General features: G+C 42.6%; 1 protein-coding gene and 1 long non-coding RNA gene across 5 annotated transcripts in view; both read right to left on the bottom strand.

The window, feature by feature from the left end:
- Nucleotides 1–553: 553 nt before the first annotated feature.
- Nucleotides 554–13,956, bottom strand: LOC130181533 (uncharacterized). Of its 2 annotated transcripts, XR_008829588.1 has the most exons (3): nucleotides 13,877–13,956; nucleotides 13,460–13,557; nucleotides 554–1,648 (listed from the first exon to the last, which is right to left on the bottom strand). It is a non-coding gene; the product is annotated as an uncharacterized LOC130181533 (long non-coding RNA). The 2 variants fall into 2 exon arrangements; XR_008829587.1 differs by lacking the exon at nucleotides 13,877–13,956 and having other exon boundaries at nucleotides 13,460–13,832.
- A 12,085-nt stretch (nucleotides 13,957–26,041) lies between these two features.
- The window catches only part of LOC130181646 (arginyl-tRNA--protein transferase 1), a 50,309-nt gene continuing 48,973 nt past the window's right edge, over nucleotides 26,042–27,377 (bottom strand). For 2 of the 3 annotated variants that reach the window (XM_056396008.1, XM_056396009.1), the window contains exon 12: nucleotides 26,042–26,945. In XM_056396008.1, the coding sequence (XP_056251983.1) occupies nucleotides 26,767–26,945 (179 nt within the window). In that variant the 3' untranslated portion in view covers nucleotides 26,042–26,766. The remainder of the gene's footprint in view (nucleotides 26,946–27,377) is intronic. The other variant, XM_056396010.1, reaches the window with a different exon arrangement.

The raw sequence follows: 27,377 nt of genomic DNA, 5'->3' as shown, positions 1-27,377 counted from the left end.
GAGGATCAGTCCTCACTTGTTAAACCTCTTCACTTTATAGTGCTAATATTTTGCCCGATGCCAGTAACGTCTAGCAGCATGGCTCAGTGTCAATCATTTAGGTTCAGACTGAGACATCTCAGCAGCTATTGGATGGATTGCCAGGTAGATTTTACATTGACACTCCTGGTGCCCAGAGGATGAATCCTAGTGCCTTTTGTGGTCCCTGACTTTTCTTCTCGTGCCACCGAGAGGTCAAAAGGTTAACTTGTTCAATACTTCTGTGAATGACCAAATATCTACAAAAATGATCTTTCCCATCAGCCTCAGCTGTCCTCTTTGTGTTCAGTGCTAATTAGCAAATGTAAACGTGCTAACACGTTAAACTAAAACAGTGAACATCGAACATGACACACTCAGGGAGCTGTTTGGCTGCAGACTCTTTGTTTTGTTTCTTTTGTTATGAAGGTGATTCTATCTTTCTGTTGCGGTTCATGAAGGGTCATGCCTATTTTAAGCAGCTGCAGTCATCACAATATCATCATGACTATATAAGTGATAACATAGGCAATGGTTGTGTTGTAAGCCTTTATTGAGTCAATCAACCATTATACAGGGTTTTTTTTACTACAGTGGCACATAGACAATCCACTCCCTTACAGTGAACTGGGCCAGAGCTGCAAAAGTCCCTCCCCGTCTCTCTAAATGCTATAGAAGCCTAACCAACATACTCACTGTTGAGAATCACTGAGTACAAAACAGACTTGTTCTCCTGAGAAAGATCATTCTTTGTTCTTCCTCGAGGGTGCTGCTGTTAATCATGAATGGCAGTGATATGTTATTGTAACTCCACAGCGCCAAATCTTACAGAGACCTCTCCTTCTTCTCCCAATATATCACTGACACTGTATAATTAAAACATCAAACATAGGTGAGTCATATCCTGTGCAAAATATGAAACAAATGCGCCGAGTGTGTGGCGGGGGGGTGGGGGAGATTGGAGAGAAGTCAGAAGTAGATGCACGCCTGAGGGTCTAATTTGAACCATATAGCTTCTCTGTAGCCATGTGGTGATGTAAACGAACCCTGGCAGAACGTGCGAGAGCGGAGTTTAGGTGTTCGGATAGACAGGAACAAAAATCTGTAGCAGGAGCCCAAGAAATGGGTTTGATAATGGCAAACTTTTCTGAGAGAAGCCTCTTATTCTCATCATGTGGGCACTCAGGACATCTCCTCCATCCAGGAGGCCAGCTCTTACTGCTGAACCCTCCCACTCCACCCGCCATGAGCCATCTCGCACTGCAGAGTCCCTCTGCTTTCAGCCCACCAGGCATCACTCCATAAGTCAGCGGGTCTTCCTCCTCAGTGTCACTGATATGCCGTAATAACCTCGTCCAGACAACCAGGCCTCCGCTGTCCTCTCCTCCCCCTCAGCAGGTAACAGAGAGCAGGGACAGAGGGAGTGGATGGAGGGGGAGTGGAGGTTCAATCATCCAGATTCCTCACATGTTTCCACCTCAGTACTTCAGAGTGTTTGAAATAGCTGGGATGCCAGCAGATTGAGCTTGCAGTGTAGCTCAGCTAAAAGGGGAGCACAAGGAGACGAGGTGGGGGGGGGGTGATGTCTCCAACTTGAAACTGGGAGTTTGGTGGTTTCATCTCCTTCAAGCTGCAGTGGGAAACAGCAAACAGCAGCACATGAAGCAGAAACATGATGCACGCTGCAGTGTTGCAGTATAACTCCTGATCAAAATGTCTGCTTTCCCTCCCACCTGACTGGCAGCATTACTCCCAATAAAAATAACACAGAACTTTTTCCAGGGAGAAACACAGAGAAATGCTGAGTGGAATTGACAACTTTATACCTCTATATAAAATGAAGAATGAATAGAGATTTTTCCTGGCATTTCAAAATTCGAAAAGGATTTCTCTCTCACTTCTTCACTCTCTGTCTATGTCCCTCTTTTTTTTCATCCTTGTTTTTTCCCCTTTTTCCACGGTCCAACAGTCACACAACACATCAGCATTATGCACACACACACATATACAAACACACACACACACACACACATATACAAACACACACACACACACACACACACACAGATACAAACTGGTCACTTCCGTCATTCTGAGTATGAAATACTTTGTCAGGGCTTCAGCTGGTGCTGACACTGTTGAAGTTCGCTTTGTTTTTGTCCTTGAGCTGCCAGTTCTTCAAGAGTTACCAACAACAGCTCAATGTTCCTCTTTAGTAAACCTACACATCCTGAGTTGTAAGACTTACGTCATTGCAAAGCCAGAGATTCATTATTTCACAGTGACTCAGGGCTCAGGCTCAGTGTTTCTACCAGCAGTGAGGAGTTTGGACAGAAAAGAAAAAGTCGTGTTGCTATTGAAAGTGAATCTCTTTTTAAATCTTACAAACGTGAAAAAATAGCTGCTGGGTGAAGTCTTTTAATTTGTTCTTGATTCTTTTTTGAAAATTTTTTTTTTTTAATGAAATGACAATAACCATGAAAGGTCTTAAAGTAAACCTATATATAGCTTTTGTTGGACCGCAAACACGATGCGACACTGACTCAACAACGACAAATGATAACACAGGTTAAGAAAATAAAGTCAGTGAACTACATCAGTAATATCCAATAGACAGAAACACCTACATCTACCTAAAGTTTACTCACTAGTCTGGCACATAAACCCTGGTAAATTGGCAGACTATTATTTTTACACCTCGATTTTAGTAGTTAAACTTGGCTGTAGCTTCATTCTGAAGGCACAGAGTGATATCAATCCCTTCATCCAACAGAAAGTAAATAAGCCTATTTCCCAAGATCTCATCTGCAAACTTATTAAAAAGGTGAAGTTAAAAGTTACAAAAGTTGGAAAGAAGTGACTCTCACCCCAGCAATACATTTTTAAAACTCAAACTTAAATGCTCAGTGTTAGATTGGATTACTTGTTCAAAAAATATCTAACTTCGGCCACTGTCGGAGGAAGTTAGATATTAGCGCTGACTGCAGTGATCCCTACAACTCCTCTCTCCACAGAGCAGCAGGAAGTCAGGTTAAACATTTCACAGTGTTCAGAGCCGAACCTTTCCCCCGAACTGGCAGCAGCTCTGAGTGACAACTCACAGGATGTGTGCTTTGTAGTGCCTGTGATCTAATGCTCTTACCAGCAGCGCTATCCGCTGCTATGCAGAGAACTGATGTTATCTTTGAGGATGTCCTCATGGACTCTCTTTTAAAAAGGCAGTGGGGCTTCTGAAAAACTTTCACTGCATTTTGAAGGCAGGTGTTTTCCATTGTGAGTCTTTACACCCTCTGAAGATGAGCACTGCCTGTCATCCAGCTCATCTTTACTAAATGTTGGTTGTTGCAGACAGTGGTAAAAGTGAGGGATAAGAGGGCTGAAGAAACAAACAAAGTATTCAGAGTCTCTCTGGAGTGCCCACCTCAGAGAGAGAGTCATGCATTCCTAGCATACATATAGCTTTTATTGTGAGAATAGATTGAGGGAGGCCCAGAGAATAAATCACAAGGTCAGTGAATGGGCTGTCTGACCTTTAACCCCCGGGCTGAGAAAAGACTCTGCTCTATGTCCTGATGTCATCAGCAAGTCATTACTAGCAAGGCTCTCAACACCTCTACCATCCCACCCTAACTCACTCTGCTGAGCTGCTATTGGACGAGCCCCCTGGCCACAGCACCTAAATCACTCTATAGGGCGGCAGTTATAGACTTGACCTTGACTTGGTGCTGTTTTCCATGTCCTGCTCCCACATTTAACTCTGTTTATTGTTTCTCTGTGTCCCTACTTACAGCTCTGTGCAGTGGCAAGGGCACAACATATCGTAAGTTATGGGAGCAGTAAACAAACTCCAACATGTTTTATTTGGTCCTAGTTCCTAATTATCTTGAAAAATATTGCCCACAGGCATGATTCGTTCTCTGTGCTAATAAGGGTATTTTAACGTAACTGTTTATTCAGGAGATGTTTAGACGTGTGTCACTGGTCCTTGGGTGGGTGACAGAGTTTGTTAAAACAAGACTGAGGCATTGAGGCAAAGCATATGTTTTCTTAAGAGACGATGAGGTGGGCTGAGGTTAACTATTTTGACCGTGAACGGCAATCTGAGGCCTAATTTAAGTTGAGCGGTCTCCTGAGGAGTAACCTCCTCACCAGGGCCCTGACCTTTGACCCCCTCAAGCAGCCTCTGCACTGCATCCAGAGAGATAGATAAAGGAAGAGAAGGAGAGTGACAGACTTATTAAGCATGTCTACACCCTGCATCCGCACAAATAAAGCTTGTGTACACACGACAACACACAGTCACAACACAGCTTTAAAAAGTACAAATTACAAATTTGGATTTATGCTATCTTTTCTGTGTGCATGTGTGCATGTTGGTTTCCCCACTGTTTACATGGTTTCCCGTACTCAGTAACAGAGGAGCGACTGTGAGCGAGCTGGCTCGACTCAAGGCTTCAGGTTGCAGCATGCCCACCTCCGGAGCACAGACTGGCTGACTTACATTGTTGTCTACCACATCGTTCTGCACTTGCAAGTCCTAATCATGCTGTTGAGCAATGGCATCCCCTGAAAAACCCATCTCTCAGCATCTACCGGTTTCCATTTCTCCCACCCTCTTGCCCACAGCGATGGCAGAAACTCTGAGCTGTGCAAAGCAGGGCAGATTAAAAACTCCTACTAGGCCTATAAAATAACCAAGTACTTATGAAGGCACCTGGATAGACTCCTCTGCAGAACTGAATGCACCTAAAGACAAAAGAGCTATTGACTTATTCATTTATATAAAAGATTATGCCTACACCAACCCTGGAGACTTGCCAGGAAAAGTCCTTATAAGTCTGTGTTCAAGTATACAGACATTTATGCCTCAACATGTGGTGGCTAATGTACACTTCTCTTATTCTCACTGAAAAACTGCTCCGTACAAATAAATTAATCAAGCTGAATGCTACACTTCTTTTCAAAGCACTTAGCAGTTTGGGTGCCCCGTTAGTGCATATTCCATCAATCATGATCAAATCACTCTGGAAAGATGGGAAGAGGCCAACATACAGAACTGTTCCAACAGAGCAGCATTTTAGCAAAGAATGATGGAGCTGTAAATGTGGTTTGTGTTGAAAACTACAGTATGATTAGAGAGCAGCAGAGAAACACATCTGTGAGCTGAGCTGTTATATAATGTTTCTAAGTAAAGGGTTTAGTTGAGTTGACTTTTTTGGCTTAATTTTAAGTTTATGCCACTTTTTAATGAAGTATGCCGTATAATGGGATTTCCAAGTTGCAACTAATTGCTTTAGTAATGGATAATAAATTATTCATCAATGCATCACCGATCAATAATTAGCCTTTTGAAAGAATGGTGTTTGGGTTGCCAGGCTGTTAAAAACAAAAAAAAATCCTCGTTATTGTTTGTTGTTGTGTATCAGTCAGCTAATGAATTAATCAGGATGACCCTTCCAGTGGAGCAGTTAACCTCTTGGTCCCTGGAAAAGATTCATAATTTATAACAGCAGTCATAACTAATAACTGAAGTATGTGCACATATACGTTCAGATATAACACGTTTTGACTGACTATTGTTTGGGAAAAATTCTCAGTGGCTCACTCACTTTCTAATGAGCCAGTGGTTCTGCATTTGTAAAAACGCATTAATAAAGGGTCATTGGTTTCTCACATTCTAGTAATTCATCAAGTCTGGAGTTAAGTTGGTAATAAATAAAATGACACAGATGTTTTACAGATGTTTTCAGGAAGTAAGTTGAGTGCACCCTTAAGGAGCGACTTTTAAAAAACAGCAAGTCATGCAGAATCATACAAACCTGGTGTATGTATGTTTTTCTGCATGACTTGCTGCCAAATAGATTTTTCACAACCACGCAATAGTTGTCTTTTTTCAATGGATTATTATTGATCTTTAAACAATTGATCTATTTATTAATCATTAGTAGAGCAATTAGTTATAATATAAAACTTTTATAAAAATGAGGTGAAAGTGGAAATGTTTAGCTTGAGGTTTAGTCCCTTTAAAAGCACACACAAACACATACTTACATGAATATATAAATATGCAACAGGATTTTGGTAAAGGCTTGCATTGTATTTATAATGGACTGTATGTAGTCTACTATGCACACTATAGTTGAAAAGATAAATAGTCAATGTAAACAACCTGTAACAGAATGAATTCTTGTAACAATATGTCTTGTCAGCCTTGAAAAGCCACAAATAATCTCATCCTGTGGCATGAGGGTTTGCTGTAATTAAATGTACAACCGGTGCAGTGCAGTAGTGTGGGAAAACCTCAGCTTGTAATTACTGTAACAGTGAAAGTTAAGGAGACACACCTTGTAAACTGATCCCTGAGAATCCTGATGTTCATGCTGAACGTCCCTCCCCTCTCTCTTCCCTGAACATTTAAGCTTGGGGGCAAAGCAGCGGGAGAAAGCCCACCCTCCCCTTTCCCTCAAAACACCCATCTCCACCCCAGCCTGGCCTCTCTCTGTCTTGCCCGTGCTACCTACCATGAGCTGTCACTCCTTTAGTATGTCACCGTAATTCACAGGGACAACAAACAACTGGCTATGCTACACAGTACCCATGATCCCTCACAGACCACTGAGGGGTGGGGGTGGAGAGTTGGAGACTTGGAAGAAGAGAGGGGGCAGAAGGGGACATTTAGGAGGGGACAGAGAGATGAGAAAGAGGCCATAGGGTAGAAAGACTAGAAGGAGAAGGCCAAAGGGGAGGGGCAGCTATTGTCATGCATATAAACCCATTATCTGCCATATCTGCTCAAAACCCATTTAATATTTACTTCCAGGTTATGACTTCCTGCTGCGCTGCCACAGAAGAAAAACGCACAATATATATATATTTTTGGATTTGGCTGTTGTTATTCTGAAAGGCCACAATAGGTCTGACAATCAATATGGTCCTGTCAGAGGGGTTGATAGGTTGAGGAATAGTAGGCTGGTGACCTCTGACCCTATGGGGGGGGGGGGGGGGGGGGGGTCGTCGCAGTTTAAGTTTCACACCCCTTCTCAAATGCAGCTCTTAGTTTGAGGTTTTGTACAAGTGTGAGGAGAACTTTCTTTCCCTGTGAGACCTTGAGCACTTAAAAAGTAGACAAAAAAGCCGGGCAGGGAAATAGGAGCAAAGGGAAGAATACCAATAAGTAGAGAAATAGGAATGAAATGGAAATAGGAGGGAGGAGGGAAGGCTGGGAGAAAAGAGAGAAGGAGAGAGAAAAAGGAACATGACCCAAGGTTCAGCCGAAGACAAGGCGTAAATCAAAGATGGTGTGAAAACATGGCACCTTTGGGCTCTCCGCTTTTTCTTTCCAACCGAGGAGCCAAATTGTTCTCTGGCAGGGCACAACCACTTCTGAGGCTCCATGTGCCAATAGTACTGATCAGTTGTTGTTAGTTTAGCATTACTCAGGGGAGCCAAATCAATCAGGGTGTAAATATTAACCAGGGTGCAGAGAGCTGGAGGGCGGGAAACTCTTTCAGGGGAAAAAGAATTCACTCATACAGGGAATGACAAACAGGGCAGCTTCTCAACCAAACTCCGTACAAAGGCAAACAGTGACAGTGAAAGTCCTTAACCTTTAACTCAATTTAACAGGAAGTTCCCACAGAATATGAGGAACTCACTAAATATTTACTAGGTGTGTAATGTGTTTTTTGGGCATGCAGCCTATTTTCAGTACAGAAACTCAAACATGTTCAGTGAATATGAAGACATGAATTTCAGATATCACTATGAGAATATAAATTTAGACAAGGCTTATTTATTAAAAAATAAAAACAATTTCCCTCATCATGCTAATACACCAGTTGTGCATGAGGTGGTGGCATGTGTGCCATGTGTATTTCACTGGATGTCCTCTGTATTCAACCATTACAGCCCCTAGCCAGTCTAGACAGATGTTGTTTATACTCAACAACAGCAACAGCGCAGAGACGGATACAAGCAAATTTTCCCATCTGTAATGTTTTTCCTTTTGTCAGAAGTGATTGTCAGCTGCCGACAAGTGACACTGCACAAAGAGGAAGTATTGTTGTTATAGTTATTGTTATGTAGAAGTTTAGATATGTTTTTTAAATTTTCTGAATTGAGTATCAACTATCAGCAGAGTTATGCTGTAGAGATTGCATTGCTGATGGGAAGTAAAAAAGTAAACATAGTAGAGTAGAGTAGAGTAGAGTAGAGTAGAGGAGCATACAGTCCAGAACAATAATATAAGGAACAGGAATAAAGTATGGTAGAGCAACAGAGCTGTGAGTAGAGCCGCTTAAAGAAAATTAACAACTAAACACAGCACAGAGTAGAGCATAGTAGAGTAGAACAGAGCAGAGTAGAGTAGTGCAGAGCAGAGTATTGCAGAGTAGAGCAGTGTAAATAGTAGAGTAGAGCGGATTGGGGTAGAGCAGAGTAGAATATAATAGAGTGGAGAAGAGTAAGGTAGAATAGAATAGAGTAGAATGGGATAAAGTAGAGTAGAATGAGCCATAACTTGATTATTCTCAGAGGAGTGTGGCCCCCTCAGTGATCAGTGAAAACAAACAGAACACACTGATGACAGATGAGTTGATTTCATCATCTCTGTCTCACATCAGAAGGCGGACAGCGAGCGAGCAGCCGCCATCTGGGTGTCAGGCTGCTTGGCTGGTGGGTGAACTGTCTGCCTGTGGCGCGGGGGTCTGTCAGGGGGTGTCGGGGCCATGTGTCCCCTCCGAGGGGGGCACAGGGGTCCCGGTGGGTCTTGCAGCCTGTGACCATGATGCCTGTTCCCCTGACCCAGAGCACCACCCCTCACCCCAAACGAGACGCACGCATCCAAACACACATATGCACAATACCAGGTCAATGGCCACTTGCTCGATCTATTAACACTGCGTTAGCTTTTATATGAGCTTACAATGTTATGAAAAGCACATGGTAGTGAGAGACTGCAATACAATGGAAAAGCTGTTGTCCGGATTCACACTCAGGGTCTACTATCAGTAATGCCAACACACTATTCATCCACTAAACAGAGCGAAGGTCCCAACTTCAAACACTGAAACCCATAATCACTGGTGTTTCAAGCTGGACAGGACGAAGAATTGACCACATTCTCTACTGCAAGTGATGAGGCTCTATTAAAGAAAGCCTCAAAACACACCACAGACCTCCCATCCCAAACTCACGCACACAATGCTCATTGCAGCAGCAAAGACATGTAGAAAAGAAATGATGATACAGATACAGTTGACAAGACATCATACTATATTTAAGTTGAAAGATCCACTTTTTTTCTTCAGAATCAGAATAACACTGCAGTCTGAATCTAAGAAATCCATCACAGGCAGTTGAGGTACATTACATTTGCAAAACGGGGTCTAACTCAAGAAAGTGAAGGTTAAGGAGCAATTGAAGTTACTAAACAAGGCTTAAAATGTTCACACTTTTTTTAAAAATTGAGTGACAATGCACCACTCCAAGAGATATATGAAGCGAGCAAAGTGTACGTTACTACAAGTGCATACATAAGTACATACACACAGAGCTGTAATTGGGTTTTGAGAGTATAAGAGCGGGTGTGGGCCCATCTGCCCCTGGTATCCGGGCTCTGTGTTTGGGGGGCCACGGGCAGACTGCTGCTGGCGTGGAGTCTGAATAGGTCGGCAGCTGAGCTAAAAGAGCTGTGTGCACATGGCCTCCATGGCTAATCTGCTAATGTATTCCAGAGGTCAGTAGGGTTTCGCACCAAATCAATGGAGGGATTTACACAGCTTTCCTCTGGAATGTGCTCCATCCGCACTCTGCTTCGGGGAAAACATCCACCTCTGCTTTGCCAGGCCGTCCAATTTTCCGCAGCATTTAACTGCAAAAAAGGAAGAGCAAATTAAAAAAAAAAAAAAAAAAGAGAGGCGCAGTAAAGCACTCTCTTATCCATCCCATCTCTTTTACATGTTCACAACAGAAAACCAGCAGCAGCAGCCACAGCTTTGCTGCTGAGTTGTTTAAAGCCCCGGAAAAGTAAAGACGACCTCTTTCATTTCTATGTTCAACATATACAACCCTTTTGGTATTCAAGGGTTCACTGACACTGAGATGACTGAGCAGTGATGTAAGACAGGGCCAAGCCTTTACATAAGGGGGGAAAGGTGAAAAGACAGCAGGGAGGGACAAGATGCAGAAAGAAAGGATCCACAGTTTTTGAACTGTATCCTCCCTAATCCAAGCTGACTATAGAGAAGCCTCAGTATGTTAAAGCAAGTAGAAGCATCAGCATCTGCAGTCTATCTGCTCTCATAACATAAAGCAATACGGCTAAAATGCTCCATCTGAACATCTCAAAGGTCGAATGAAATGATGCAGAAGAGGTCACAATACGAGGCATCAAGCTGTTCAAACTGTTCACAAACTTTCACGTCAACCAGACGGCACAGGATTGATTCTCCCGGCTGCCAGACCTATTGCCATCCAACTAAAGGGTTAAAAGAGAGTTTTCTCCCATAGTAAATATAAAAATATATACAATTTAGCAATTAAAGCACACTGTGGAGGACTGTGGAGATATAAGAAGGGAGGGAAAGTGGCTCACTCTATAGCCTTGCACTCACACTCTCTGATATGAGATCATGGGAGATATTTCCATCTCCTTATCTGTAGTGTGTCTGTGTGTGTTTTAATGCGAATGTGTGTCAGTCAGGTCTTGTGTGCGTAGGAATGCACCGGTGTTATGCGGCACTCAATCCCTCCTCTCCTCTCTGTCTCTGGCTGTTGGACCAGGCTCGGCTCAGGCCATAAATAAGCCAGCATGGATAGAGAAAGACGCCCAAAGCCAGACACCCAGACGCAGAGTACAGGGGCCCTGGCCTTAAATCCAGACAGCCCAGCTTGGACTAAACCAACCCAGACACACATACACACACATACAGTACACGCAGAGACAGGGAACCAGGGCAGCTCACTTTCACTGCCCCTTAAACGCAGTTATAGAGGTCACAGGTCAGCTTCATATAAATGTGTTCGCCTCCACACTCTTTGAAAGGGAGATTGATGTTGAGCTCCACAGCGCCTTCTTATGTTATTCTCTCACATATCTGTCTCAGAGAGAGATATGTTTTGTATAACTCCCACATGGAAGGTTGATAAAGGGAAGAGTTTTGCGTAAATAATGGATTTACAGTATATAGATTATTGGAGGGATGAACCATAAAAGAAGATACGGATTAAGATCTTTTCGCCTGATATGGCAGATATTTTAATCTGACAAGCACAGGCCCCACACTTGACACGCTGCATTTCATATCACATTGTTTCTCTTAAATCATTGAGCGTAGCATCGTATACTTTTCTGAAACTCTCAAAAATGCTCTTATTGTCTCCCCTTGTCTTGACAACCCCTCCCCCTCCCGCTAACTTTTGCCATCCTCCTTATCATCGAGCTGATCTGTCTGCGACGGCTGCTGCAATGCTACATGATCTGTTTACCAATACTGTACTTAGCTGCCGGGTAGAGGGAGAGAAACGACAAAAGGCTGTTTTAAGGGGATCATAACTGACTCACACAATTAACCTCAAGCTCAGTTTCAGACTGCAGCACGAAGGTGATTAGACGGTCTCAGGCGAAGGAACATTTAAACACAAAGTAGCACAGGAGCCAGCCAAGCTCTTCCAGTTCAGTACACATATGAACAAATTTTTAACACAGAACTTATTATACTGATCACCATGGTCACTCACTGGTGACTGAAAGCACCATTGTCATCTTAACTGTGATACATAGTGAGCTATCAAATGATGATTTGATAGCTCTGTCACAATCATGTGGTGTAATGATTGATGTGTTCACTTACTCATGTACATACTGAAGTGCATTTGAACAATGATGCCATTGCTTAGCTTAGAAAAAATATGCTTAGCCAGTCTTTGTGCTAAGCTAAACTAACAAACTGATGGGTGTAGATTCATATATCATACATAAGAGCCGTCTCATTTAACTCTCAGCAAGAAATATTTATGTTGAACTATTCCTATATGTGCTTAAGTTGTTCAGAGTGTTATGAGCTTTATCCTCATCTCTGAATCTCCATCTCAACCCAAGTTTACCCACAATTCCCCCTTGCTCATCTTCCCCTCTCCACATGACTCACCCCAACTCTGCCTCTTGTCCCAGGCCCCATCCTCCACATTGACATGATCTCTCCATTCATCTGCCAGAGCGCTTCCTGTTCACTGGGTGACGGGGGGTCAGCAGTTTGATAAACCCATAAAAGGCCCCCATGTTAGCCCATGAAGGCCCCGGATGGCCTGTCACCCGTTCCCACAGCTCGCCTGTCTGTCAGCCCCTCTGACTGACAACACCCGTCAGCCCACACTCTGACGCTCACGCCCACTCCAGATATATCCACCCCCCCAAAAAACCACACACATTAAAAATCATTCAGTCTGGCCTGCCACTCATTAAGATGACTGACAAAAGGATCAGCCTCACACCCTTGTCACTTGTAAGTCCAGCAGTGGGGGAGGAGGGGAGGAGCGAGTGTGGGCACAGTGCCCAGTAACTCCACCTTGTCCAGTCATGAATAGGGTCTCTTTCTGTCTTTTCCAGACCCTTTGAAAAGGAAGAATGCACCATGCTAAATCTGCCCACAAGAGATGGTGGGTGGTGTAAAAAGGTTGACACTGATGCCACCCTCCCCCTGGCACAATGACACAGATGCTCCTGGCAGGAGCCAAGGACCACAGCCCTCTGTCCTACAACATCACAGCATATTTGGCATTTAGGACCAATTTGGCTATATTTTCTGTATCAAGCTCTGATGTCTTTTTAAACTTTTCACTTCTTGTTAAGGAACACAAGTTGGCTGGAGAGGCCAGTTCAGTGAATCAGCAATTCACTTACTGATTAACATACTTCACTTAGTAAGTGGAGTAAGTTAGTTTAATGAAGTAAGTAAATTAATAACTTACTTCACATAGTAAGTGAAGTAAGTTAATAGGTCTATTTGGATTTTAAAACATGAGAAATGTCTTAACTTGGAATGTCACAATACCAGAATTTTTGTACAAATACCTACGAAATTCTGCGATTCTTGATACCAAATTTGACACCACAGCAAAAAACATAAAACAACAGAAGCTGCTTCACAAACAGTGTGCTAACACACATGCAAGTGTGCATGCATGCAGGCATAGAGGTGTACACACCTCCATATAGTGTTCAAGTTGCAGTTTTCACTGCCTGTTAATGTTAGCACCCAGCTGTGTTAGAAGCTTTCCCATGTTAGCCCAAACAAGCTAACGTTAGCAATTACGAACATTGTATGTGGAGCGTCATTACAACATGGTGTCGCAATTCACAAATGATGACTGAAACATTTCAGGACATGAATATGCTGACGACATGTTGTTAATATAAAGTTTACAACTGAAACTCACTCACCATGAAACTCTGTGTACAGATCCAGATGTCTGTCTTTGAGCTGCTTTCCTCCTGTGGCACCGCTTGCGTCCTGGCTTTTCATTATCTATAACTTGTACCTGATGATATGCATCAAATACAGAATATCTCCATACAGTCATCATGTGTTTGTTTTTGTTTTTTTACAAGTAGTCTGCTGTCTTCTTCTTCTTTAAGCCTGGGCATGGTTTAGTGCATTACTGCCTACCACTGGCTGAATAACGTAATTGCTACGTTAACGCTGAGATCTATAACTTGTGATATAGACCTGTAGATTTGAGGAATTTAATTACTTTTCTAGCTGTCTCTTTCTGAAGCACCCGTAACCAACCAGTGTTCTTATTCCCAATTTGCACAAGTCCACTTACTGCTGTCATTCCACCTGTCATTGTTATTTACCTGTTTGCTGTGCCTGCCTTCTTCTTCTCTCCGAGTTTGGCAAACGAGGCTTGTAGTGTTATCATACTGCTCTTGTCAGTCCTGGAACTATATATGTATATATATATATGCCTAAGACATCTATGGTATCTTCGGCACTTCTGGTAGGCTACTGTAGAAAAACAAGAAGGCATAGTCATGTTTTCAGAATTTTTGCATGGACTTGGTATTGAAGTATCAGTTCTCGTGACATCTCAGTCTAGTGTAGTCTCAACACCAATTCTCTAAACTTTCTATATTTTGCCACTTGCATAACTGTTGTTTCACAGCATCAATGCTGGTAAATGGGCAAGTCAGCTCATCAAGCTGAAAGGAAAAAACTGAGCAGTGTGCAGCTCATAAAACCTTTTCATGCAGCTTGGATCAATGTGACAAAACAGTACTGTCAATGACACCCTGACAGTGACATGATTTGCATGCAACTGAGCTGCATAAAAAATAACTGTAACTTTCTGTAGCTATAGTCTAAAGGAGAACTTTACCACATTTAACACATAACGGTAAACTGTGGCACAGGGTGTTCTGCTCAGCCTGTAACAAGTAATTGCGAAAGATATAACAAACAGAACTCGGTGCATTAGGTTTAATAAACACGGGCATTAACTAGGTAGGGAGAGCCTAACAAATAATGAGTCGTTATCGGAAAGTAATGAGATGTGCCGGGGCTAGTTAGTTAGCATCCTAACTGCAGTGGAAGAAAAGACGTGATAGAAACAAGAGTTCACATTTTCCACCTCTGCAGACAGGTGCTGGTGAGTAAAGGATTGATATCTGATGCTGAACTCGCAACTCGCTAGACTGGTATGTAAAAAGCTGGTAATGTTAACAGTGGCTATATAGCAGAAGCAGAACTTACAAATAGCTCCTTTAATGCAAAAGCCAATCATGTGGCTTCTAGCTGGGTACAAAGCACTTTAAAAATGAATTCATTGGTACCTCTCGGTCATTTTAGATTTTAATCTCTAACCTTTAACTTCTGTTTGTACCTGCTTTAATTGATTCTTGTTTGTTTTAACTTGATGTTCTTTTTTTAACTGGTATTTTTATCTACTCTACATCATTGTAAATGAGGGCTTTACCCTCAATGATCTTCGAGTTTGATTAAGGCATAAATAGAACCAGCACTTTGTCTATCTGGGATTGGGGTTTGTGAATTGACATTACTGCACTGGGGATATTTTTACAGGAAATTCAAATAATTCTCATATAAAAATTTTAGTTAAGTGGTGATGTAGTAAGTTTACCTTGGTTTTCTACAAATAAACTACTTACAAATCCATCAGATAATCTTTAGTAATGTCTAGCATGCAATAAAGTATGTTGTTGTCACTGGTGTGTGTAGATTTCAGTGAATTGGAAATGTTTCCTGTTATAGGAAATGCAAGAACCTTGTGACAGCTGCAGCTAACAGATCTTAGATGCATTTATAGTTTCACTGTGAATTGCCAACATTTTTTTGAAAATGAACTGTTTTCTGTTTATGCTGTGGTCAGGTTACTCATTATAATTTCCAGTTCTAGGAAACATTGTGTCCAGTATTTTATTTAGATCTGTGTGACTGCTGATAGGCCTATTTCAAGCTTACCTTGTTCCCAAAAGCTTCTCTATCTTGCCATCTGTCCATGTTTGCACCATACACCAATCAGGTACCCAACCACAGCCCCATACCAAACCCCTAAATTGAGGCCCACGGGGGTGGGGGGGGGGTGGGGCGGGGGGGCAGTCCTGTCTCCAGAAACACATCAGTGTGATGGAAAGTCACCTCAGTAGGCCAGGAACTCAGCTCTCCCTGTCTGAAGCCAGCTGCTTTAAAGAATTATGAATTAAGAGGAAAGTTATGGGAGGAAGAGAAGAGCCTTTCTGTCAGAAGATGAGATAATCTGTAGGGTCAGCCTCGGACACACACACACACACACACACACACACACACACACAGGTTAATGCAGTGGAAAAATCACAGCAAGAAGTGTACTTTGGAAGAGCCACATGGGGTGTTATCTTAAAAGGATAATAAATATGTCTTTCCCTGCGAATGAGAGTGAGCCTCAGTGTGTAGTTTGTGATGGTAATTTCCATAGCAACAACAACCTGGTTCCAGTGTTGTGATCAGGGATAATACAGGTCATGCATGACTATCTCCGTCTCCTTCTATCTTTGTCTCTCTGTATCTCACTCCATCTGTCAATCCAGTGACAGCAATTACTGTTATCATTATTTTTCTATAGGAAAAAAAAGGAATGCATGAAACAAAGTGTAAAATATAAAATCTTATTCCAATTTGCACCCTCATGCTGTTTTTGTGTGAATCCAGGGGGCACAAAAGAAGATCAGTTTTCCAGCCTTAACCCACTTCTCAACTGCACCCACCCATACACCCAACCCGCTGCTCCTCGCCTCTCCTCCCTCCTAACTTCTAGCTGCTGTATCCTGTGTGGTAAAGCTGGCACCGGGCTTCGAGTGCTTTCCTGAACAGACGTTTTTGATTCAAATGCTGAAGTTTCTTGGGTTCTCTACATGTGTGGCGTAGACCATCTTCTCCCCTGCTCTGTTTACTGAACAGTAAAAGCTGGAGGCCACAGACCGACGTGGGCTCAGTCTGAGGCTCCTCATTCCCACCAGAAAGGAACCCATTTCATGAAGAATAACACTAATAACGTGACCAGAGCCCAAAACACTTCCTTTCCCGCAGCATTGCAGATCAGGTTTTTGTTATATTATTCTTCGTATTACAGCACTGGCTGCCAGAGTGCTTCCTAAACCATAACCCAAAATTATCAAGTGCTTTTTCAAAGTGGTGCACTTAAAAATCTCAAGCTCATACCAACAGTAGAATTTATTCTAACCCCAAAACAGGGTGAAATACCTCCTTTCTGCAGCATGCTGGGGTCCTTAAGGGCTTGTAAGTGAATTAGAACTGCCTTGAAAATATCCCTCAGGAGAACAGACGATGCTGCTGGGAACAAACAAGAGAATAAGACGACAGGGAAAGGAGACGATGAGAAATAGAAAAAGAGAAAAGTATTGATGTAGAAGGTGAGAGAAACTGAGTGAAAGGGATGAAAGGAGGAAGAAAAAGAGGAAGGAAAGACCTGGTTTTCTTTTCCCTAACTCTGGATTCCTGGTTAATGACTGTAATGGTGCTGAGTCTCAATTCGCCAAATGAAACAAGAGGCTCAGCCAGCCCGATGATGTTTATTTCTCTCCATTTTTCATCTTTTCCCTTTTTTTTTTTTTCATTTGTGACATAAAAATCATACATACACAATCTGCATTTAATTTGTATGGCAGCTCACTATTTTCTTCCATTTTTCTCATCTGCTACCCCCTATTTTTTCTTGCACATTCAGCAAAGTCCTTTGGCCGAAGCAGGGATTTGTGGCTTGCTAACCAGTGAAGGGGATATTTTCTGAGAAATCCCCTCTGCCAGCAACTTTCTTCACTGCGGCCTCATATGCTGACCTGATCAAGCGTCTGTTGAATCACTGTTGAGAGACACTTTGGCCCATGCTGTCTTTTGTTTAGCAGTGACCAAGAATTCAATATGGACGCCTAGGTTGGTAGAACGATATCAAAGAAAAGAATAGTTAATCATTCTATTTAATGTGGCTCTACTCTGACTTGGATGAGCGCTGGTATGAAGGAATAGTCAGTGAGTGAATCCCTGATCATGCATCAGCAAAGTCAGCAATAAACCTGCAGAGAGCACTTTAAGCCAGCACACTCACGCACATCCAACATCCCCCCCCCCGAGAGTGTGGAACAGTTCTGTGTTCTGTGAGACTGATCAGCCACTGATGGGCCCTGATCCAGTGGCCACAGTGGCTGGATGAGAGCAGGCCAGGCTGCATGCCACGGGGGATTTCTGGGATCAGTGAATCTCTCCTATCTCCGTATGGCTTGGAGGCTCCAGCTTTTGGAGTGAGCATGATTTCTGGCCACGTTCCTTATTTGGTTCGATTTACGGGCGCCATGTAGCTACCGCAAAGTCAAAACCCAGACACTGATTCTCACTCTGCGTACACTGTCCAAGGGAACCACATCAACCAAAGTATTTAATACAATTGCGGTTTATATTGATGTATTGGCTGTTACTAGAACTTACTGCACTTGACTTTTTTTTTTTTTTGCATCGTTCTCATGCGTGTTTTTGAGGGTAAACCTATACAGTTACAATATTATTTATGGAATTTATTCGGTATAAACTTACAAAAATAATAAAATCTACTCACAATGGGGTTATATTCCTTTGACAGTGTACTTGCAACCTACGTGTAGCACCACTTATCCTAAATAACATCATAAAGATGGTCATTAAACTGTATATGTAGTATATGAAAAATGCTGCTACACGTTTTTCCCGACGTTAGTCTTCTCCAGATTCCATTTCATAAATGCATTGTGCTCCACTACCCCATCTGCCCCCCTCGCCTCATCCATCCACACCTGGCAGCTCCACCAGTAGCCGCACCCTCTCCCACTGTTGTGCCCACTTTTTGCCAGAAATAAAAACATTTGTCCAGTTAAGCGTTTCTGCAAATGGCTCAACAGTCTCACGGGCTGTCGGGCAACTGGAGTTCAGATGGTCTGGCACATAATGAATGGACTGATTTCAGTTCTGCCATCTGATTTCTCACAGAAAGGACAAAAAAAAAAAAAGACATCAGTTGCACATTCTACACATCACGGCTGGCAGAAACTGGTCGAGGTTTCATCCTCCAAACCAAACAGTGGCCCCATGGCATGCAGTGCCTCCTCTCTGAACCCCTCGGCTCCCGGGCCCTCTGCCTTTATCGGTCCTGTACGGACGTCTGACTGCACCAGTTGAGCTGAGACAAGGCGCATGAAACATTTCTGACATTTCTCGAATGTGTGGCTAATCAGGAATGGCTGCTCATGTTGGGAGGATTCTCTAACTGGAGGGAGATTAAGGGGGGAGGTGATGCTGTAGAGCTGTATAACACTTAGGGTGCAGAACATACAATCCTGCAAACGATCTGCTGATGATTGATATATTGTGATAGGTTTGTGGTCTGTTCATTTAATGAAAAAAATAGTGTGTGGGTCAAGTATGCTGTGAATACAACTCTGTATTATTTTGCATGATATGGTGAACAAAACCCTTTTTTAGCCACTTTGACAATTAAGCACCTACACTATGAGTACTTACTCCAAATCTAATCATAAAAAGAATTGTTACTGGTGAGGAAAAATGGCTTATTAAGATATTATAGGCCATTAGGAGGAAAGATTGTACTCTTTATTGGTTAAATCTGAGAGCCAACAGCATTTAGAGCATGAAAAGAGGTGTGAGTAAAAGAGGAAAATGAGAGGCTGGGGATGAGGTGCATCTTGTGCAGACAAAGGAAAGTGCGAATACTTGCAAGCTTTTACAGTGAAGGCAACTGGAGAAATTTCATACAAATTTGCTTGTTCCACAGAAAATGCATGAAAATACTTGAGTGAGTGTGAGATGCATGAAAAAAAAACGGCACAGTGTACTGATGTCTTGTACGACACCTCCATCAAGAAAAACACCGTTAACGACGCAGCGAGGTGGAACAGTGTCAAAAGGATTCAGTTTTGCTGCAACGACTTCTCTCGCCCCACTGGAGTTCTGTAGCCTGCATAGGCTATAAATATCAACGTTTTTATAATCTTAATTATAGAGACATTTTCTGTTCTCCTCCATGGGCCAGCTCTCCCTCAGACCCAGCAGGTTACCGTGACAATGCCAAGCACTCCCCTCCACAACAACAGCAGCATTCAACAGGCGAAGATTTAGAGCTCTGCAAATATTGGCTGGGTTGGCTTTCATGGGTCAGGAAAGGGAGGGATAGAAGTTTAGTAGGGGGGTTGGTGTTGGTTGTGACTCTTACCTCTACCTTTTCTAAATATATTTCCCACATGCAGTAGAAACTACAGGGGACAGGCGACAGGGAGAGGGAAGTTTCCGTAGTGGAGTTAAATGAGACTGGAGGCTGAGAGAACAGAAGGGAGTGAACGAGCGAAAAAAGATTTAGACTCCCCAGAAGAGACAGCGCACATATTGAGAGGTGGGTCGACTCCCACCACCGCCCAACAGCTTTACTCTATTCACACTGACACATTAGTATTCTAATGCCAGTGGGAATATGTATGACTGCCTCAGAGAGAAAGAGATGCACAGGCCTGTGCCAGAGGAGCAGGAGTAAAGACAATGAAGGAGCACGAGGGAGGGGTAAACAGAAGAGAGACATTAGTGTGGTAAAAACCTGGAGGCAGAGAGAGAGTAGAGAAGCACTAACACATAGATGGGGTTTTATATGATGGCAACATTTATCTCCCTGCACTCTATGTCTCCATGCCTACACAGCAACTATTTAAGGCCAGAGGGGCTCTCTTCTCATGTCGGTGCACGCTGGTTCACCTTTATAGTCAAACAATGAATTAATAATGATGAATTACCACAGAACCTTTGTTCTACAAAACATGTGTTGGGATATATTCACTATTTTCAACCTTAGTAAAAGTTCTGGTACCCAAATGTACCAAATGTAAAATATTTTACTCATGTAAAAGTCCTGCATTTAAAACCCTACCCAAGTAGAAGTACAGAAGTTGACTTATATGTTATTATATTTTAAATTATTAAACTGTAAATACTGATGCACCAATGTGTAAGGAGCAGGAGTGGTTTCCATGGTTTGTAAGATGATCAGTGGAGTTGAATAAAAACCAAAACGAAATTCTGTGATTAAAAAAAAGCATCTTTTTTTAAATTATTTATTTCCCTACTCTTTATACTGGGGAGTTTTTCCTCTTTGGGCTTAAAACACTTATTTTAATGAAACCATCTGAGAGGGTTAAAGTGGAAATGTCCTTTTGGTTGAACTGGTAAAAACTCATAGACATCTGAAATGTGACAAAGGGGCCCAATCTGACACTGCTTTTTTGTAATGGAGTCACAAGTCAAAAAGGTTGTGAACCACGGGTGTAATCTGTAATGATGCATTGTATTTTATGAGTATATATGTGTTTTTGTTTTTAAAAAAATCTTAATCTGAAAAGTATTATGTCAAATAAATGTATTGGCATAGGATATACAGGTACAATATTTTCCTCTGAAATATAAATTGTATAAAGTGGCATAAAACAAGAATACTATAGTACTAGTACCTCAATATTGGACTTATGTAGCATACTTGAGTAAATGTACTTGAGTACAGTAGGTATTCCCAATGGAAAAACAATGCAAACTACATTAAGCACAGAAAAGAGGTGATTTTCTGCTTGAGGCTCTGGTGCAGAGATGTAATAGAGAATAAGTGTGTAAACTTCGCTCACTGATTGTCACAAAACAAGTAACAATCAATATAAATCACATCTGTTAAGAAGAGTTCATTATGCTTCTGTCATCGTTAAAGTTCCTCGTATATCTTTATAAAGTGTCCACCACTTTGACAGGCGTATTACACAGGCAATGAATTTAAACTATTTTGCAAATAAATCAGGTCGGCTTCAGTCCAATTAAGAATGCCTCAACCTATGTACACAACAACCTGATGCTTGTGAATATTTTCACTATGTCCAGCAGTGAGTGGGATCAACTTAAAGCCCCATGTCAAAATGCATTTTCTATGGTCCTTTAATAACTCAGGCTAATCACTTTAGCATTGTCTCTAGGGGCACAATGCACAATGTGCTGTATCCTAGCAAGGGGGCTAGGGAGCGGTCTGGTGACGCTGTGTTGAATTTGGGTGACAGGGCCCCAGTGGGAGTGGGCGCCCCCCTGTCCCTTAGATAATCCCCAGGAGAAAGGGCCTGCATTTAGGGCGCGATACGTCTAATCCGGGGAGACCTTGTTCACAAAGGAGCCCGGCACTTCCTCTGGCCTGGGAGCTTCCGCTGGTCCAGGGGGCCTGGTGTGGGTGCCAGTACAAACATTCGCCAATAATACACAACCACATTGCAATGGAACAAACAACAGACATATAGATACACACACACACACACACACACACACACACACACACACACACACACACACACAGACATGCATGGTGGACAGAGCGGTGAGTATGGCAGGACTCAAAAAAACAAACATGTAAATTCACACTGTCCTTATGGGGAGCCAATCCAAACAAGCAGCCCACGCACACAAGGGCCAGCGCGAATCAACGCACGCACGCACGCACGCACGCACGCACGCACGCACGCGCACACACACACACACACACACACACACACACACACACACACACACACACACACACACACTACCGACTGTGGGCAGAGGCAGTGTTTACATTCTGCCCCTGGGTACAATGAGACAAAGCTTGCGTGTACTGTAGAAAGATTATCTCAGTGAAGGACAGAAAGAGAGAGAGAGAGATCAAACACAACTCGCTGCCTACAGATAGTTTCATATTTACAAACAGGAAGACAGTGTCATGTAATAGCCCCCTCAGATGCAGCACGGAGTCCCGGTTCACTCATACATACAGTAGATGTGATCAGGGGATGCTGGTGGATGACGCATACACATCAACTCTATCCCCTGGCAGCATTTGTGTTCCTACCGTAAGGGGAAAATTTATATTTAAAAGAGATTAAATCTGCAAAATCGTTCTTTTCCTAAACACATTTTTACCACAAAAACAAATAATACTCATATAACATTTGGGGACATTTACGTAAACAGCTGAGGGATGTTATTCCATATTTCTCTGACATGATTTCCACACACACGTTTGGATTAGAGGTTTGGAAAAAAAAGGGAAAACTTCAGGCATGGTGTATCTTTTTCCTGGTTTCAGACTTGCTTTTCCTTCCCATAGTATTTCACGCTGACACGTCCCCTTTCCTCTGTGGGTCCACTGGCATTTTCATCTGGCCACAATACGTCTGTGGAGAAGCTGCAGCAGATAGCAATCAGTTATTAGGGAACAGAATAGAGATATTAGAAAAAAAAAAAAACTTCTAGTGAATAATTATAAACTTGCAGGTGCTCACATTAAAAATGACATTTCGACCTTATCTGAAATTCTTTGGTTCAACTTCAACCACAAATCTTTGCATTTTAAGATGTTTTGTTTATAGTGTGCACACTTACATTTTCTTGATTCTCTCATTTTAAATATTACCATTTACAGATTATGAGGATATGAGGGCGCGGACAGGTAAAAGACACTCAACCCGTTCTATACAGGACCCTCAGACGGAAGGAGACAATAAACGACATGTTTGCATCATTTTGTCTCTTGCATCTCTTTATTTTCATTTTTCATCTCTTTATTTTCATTTTTCATCTCTTTATGGTAGTTTCTTGTCTCTTTATGTTCATTTTTCCTCTCTTAATAGTAGTTTTGTGTCTCTTTATGTTAATTTTTCATCTCTTTATGGTAGTTTCCTGTCTCTTTATGGTCATTTTTCAACTCTTTATGATAGTTTCCTGTCTCTTTATGTTCATTTTACCTCTCTTAATAGTAGTTTTGTGTCTCTTTATGTTCATTTTACCTCTCTTAATAGTAGTTTTGTGTCTCTTTATGTTAATTTTTCCTCTCTTTATGGTAGTTTCCTGTCTCTTTATGGTCATTTTGTGTCACCTTATGCTGTTTTTTCAATTCCTTGTAGTCATTTTGTGTCTCTTAGTAGTTATTTTGTTTCTGTGTCTACTGACCTCTGTGACTTTCACACAAGACATATTAACAGTCAGTCTATACAGAAGCTCTGGCCCAGGGGCCCAAGAGATCAGGGGCCCCTTGTTCTCTGAACCGGTCCAGGCCGCTGTTTGGGCCTGTGTCAGGTAGGCCCATTCAGTAATCTGTCCTTGCTTACTCCAGGGTCACACTCTCCTTTCTCAGCTTTTTGGAAGTCTCTTTATTTTCCAGTGTGACAAACCCCACCCATTTGGCGCCGACACAGTCTGAAATAAACCACAGAGAGTACTTAAACCATCTCTGTGACTCAGGTCTGACATGAAAGTAAAGCCTTCTGTCCAGGCCCCTTTCTTCTCTGATCACTGACCTTTAGCTGAACGGTCTTTCAGCAGCAGTGCATGGTCAGTACAGACCTCATATTTAATAAGAGTTATGAGCAGTGACACAGTCATATATCAGAGTAATGCCCAAACCCTCCCATGCTGTGTCTCGCAGCATTACGGACTCATTATGAAATAGCCAACCGGTCCAGGCCACTTTCTGTTTTGACAGAAAGAGGTCCACCACAGCACTGGCACATGTCCTCATGTGTGGCGTCCACCAAGACTAACTACTCGCGACAGTGCCAGGTGTGTGTGCGCTGTGCGTGTGTGTGGACATTAAGTCCGAGGGGAAGCATGCCTAATGTGGGAGAGAAACAGTGAATCCAACATGGTCACTAGCCAGCATCAGTGTTCCCTTCTTGGAGAATTAGCCTATCAATCCAGTCTAATTTCCGAGGACACAGGCTGCTCTAAAACCAAGGCTGAGTTTAAACTGGACACACAAACTCCCTCAACTGTTTGCCCAGGATTAGGTGCAGAAAAGCAGGCTGGCTGATGTGTGGCAGGTCAGGTCGCACTGAAGAGCAGAGCTGCTGCACAAATACGAGTCTAGTCCAGGGTCAAGCTCACACTTACCAGTCTGCAGTTAGTCTGTTACTCTAATCACCAACTGCATTTGTCCGACCAAGAGAAAAGCATCTAGAGGAGCAGGATGTTTACCCAGCTGGATACAACTTGGCTAAATACCTAAGAAGTAATTTTATGTGAGCACGCTGGGGTCTCTGTGTACCTGGAGGATTTCTCTTCCAAATTTCACGCCGTTGTTGTTGTCATTTGTTGAGTCTGCCGCAGATCTTACGTCTCATTCTGACATACTGCCGCCACCGCTCAAGTGCTTACTTTCCTTGTGTGAGCACCTAGCCTGAATTCCTGAGAAGGAAAACAAGCAACACTGAAGGAATGAGGATATGGCATCATTTTAGATTCTTAATGTGGAGCACACAGTTGACAAGGCTGATATTGTCAAACATTTCCTTGATTCGATTTTCTAGATTTACAATATCACAGAATATACTGTCATCACAAAAAAACAGACAATATATGTCTATCACCGACTCCGCAGTTCCTCTTTGCGCTGTACCCATGGATGTTATGACAACAGCCACTGCGATAAATTTTTATGCTTAAGAAAATGTCTTAAAGATGTTTTCTTGTTGGTTTACATTCAGTGTGACTCATCAAGATGCACTGTGCGTGACGGACATGTTAAATGCATTTCCTTTCTCATAAATGGTTTGCAAAAGCAACTTTCTTTACAGGTTTGAAACCTGCATTTTTATGTCCATGTTTACTAGCTTGCCATCTTCTTCTTCACTGCTTTGGATGGTGCATTTGCTTACTTTTTGACACTTTACCACTTTACCACTATAAGTGGAATAGTGTGAAATTATTAGCTGGCCACCCAACACATGCATGAGAGCAGGGGCCCATCAAACTAAACACTGTTTCACAGCAAAACTCCACACTCAACCTTTAATTTGATCATCATCAGAGTGAGATTTTAGGTTTAGTTTTAGTTATTTTGACTAATTAGTTACACTGGGGGTGCAAAGCTGGTTGACACCAAGACCTCCGCTGCCTGGTACTTTTTCCATTCAAAATTTGCAGAAATCATCTCAAGAATGTTACAATCACCAAAATCGACCAAAACGACTTAACACAGAAGTAGCGTTTAGATCCCGAGCTGCTTCCATGATCACTTTAGCTTGTGTTGTTAAAATATGTAGTTGAAAGCATGCATGTCTGTGCTTTAAGACCTGAGGCCTGCCTGCTGACACCAGGACTCTCTTGGCTCGGCCGAGTCGTTCCCTGGCCGAGAGCTGCGCTGCTGTTGACACTCTGTTTGGGGGCCAGAGGCCATTCGCATTTGTGTTCTGCCAGCTCATATATCTAACACCTGTTGCTTGGCCCAGTTCAACAAGTGCAACTCAAGCACTTATCTCTGGGTGTGCTTTGGGAGACATACGCTTACTACCGTATGTGTAAAAATTTACACAGTTTGAGAATCTAAATGATTACTGGCCTACTCCCAGAATCCTGCTGCCTTTGGATTCAGACTTGTGCTGCATAATTCGCATGCAAAGAAAGTCACAAGTGCAAGCAGGGAATATACAACCCCTTTATTTGGTTTAACCAAAATTAACAGTGTCAATATTAAAAGAAAAGCAAATAAAGCTATAAATATATAACAGACAAAAACATTGAAAACAATTAGTTCCTTGCTTTAAATAAAAATCTTTACATGTCGTGCTGTAGTATGAGTCAGTTTGAAGTTCTGGTATGCAATGTAAGCAACCGAAAACCTTTTAGAAAATCACTGGACATTCAAAGGAGAACATGCTCTTCAACTGGCAACGTTGACAAGAATCCAAACCCGTGTCTGTTCAGATGAAAGCTGTCACCTATGTGCGGCTAAATGCTCCTTTTCAACATCATTAGTTAAGTATACAGGATTGAGGATGGTGCAAAGAAAATCAAAGTGATGAACAGGTGATATTAAAATAACACACAAGGGTTCTGGTCCCTGTATGGATTCAAATCAAGCAAAAGGATGCACAAGAGCTAAACTGAAAATGGATTCTGCTGAGTGAAAAAATAAAGTAAATGTAAATGACAGCTCACTGATGCATGAGGGCTGTGGGTGAATGGGTGTATACATACACTAGATGACCACTGCCTCGTTCCAGCCTGTGTAGAGTGAAGCATGGTGAGACTAGAGCAACGGAAAGCACTTTCACAGACAGCGATGAGACAAAATACAGGGACAGACAATGCTGGGAGGTGTGTATTCACGTAAATCAAAAAGGTGCAGTGGTGTGTTGTTGTATGTTTAGGCGCGGTACAGCAGGATCCTCTCAGCACAGTCCTGGCCGACCAAGCCGGCGTACTGCTGCACCTCCGTCTCGTCGCTGGAGCTCTTGCGTTTGCGTGAGTAGGCAGCGTAGGGCATGACGGCCCGTCTGTATAGCACCAGCGCTCTTCCCACATCCTTCAGCGCCCGAGCATCTCCTGGACACAAACAGGCACACATGAGAACATAATAAGGACCAGCGTAGACACATCAAGCACAATAAACACTGTCCTTATTTTCCCTCGTTCATTTGAGTTAACCTCTGAGTGACTTGGCAGGGATACGCCATTATTCCGAGAAGCTGTTGGAGGAGCAGAGAGCATTTTTCCCCCCACAGCACTAATTCCAATTTGCCTTAAACCTGGAGTCACGGAGGTGCATGAGCAGGCTAGTTCGTTGGCCTTGTTTATGGAGCCTTGCTCCCTGCTGCCGTGCCAAACTCAGCATCTCATTAGGTCTTGTGTCATGCACTGCCAGCTCCCATCAGACCAGCGAAAGGACTGCTAATCTCAAGTGTGCGTGTTTAGGAGGAGCGAGGAATGGTCGGAGAGTCAGATGGGGGAAAAAAAAGGCGAAAAACGATGACCCTC

This window comes from Seriola aureovittata, chromosome 14 (assembly GCF_021018895.1).
Source record: "Seriola aureovittata isolate HTS-2021-v1 ecotype China chromosome 14, ASM2101889v1, whole genome shotgun sequence".
Classification (NCBI taxonomy): Eukaryota; Metazoa; Chordata; class Actinopteri; order Carangiformes; family Carangidae; genus Seriola; species Seriola aureovittata.
This window is presented reverse-complemented; position numbering and strand designations above follow the sequence as displayed.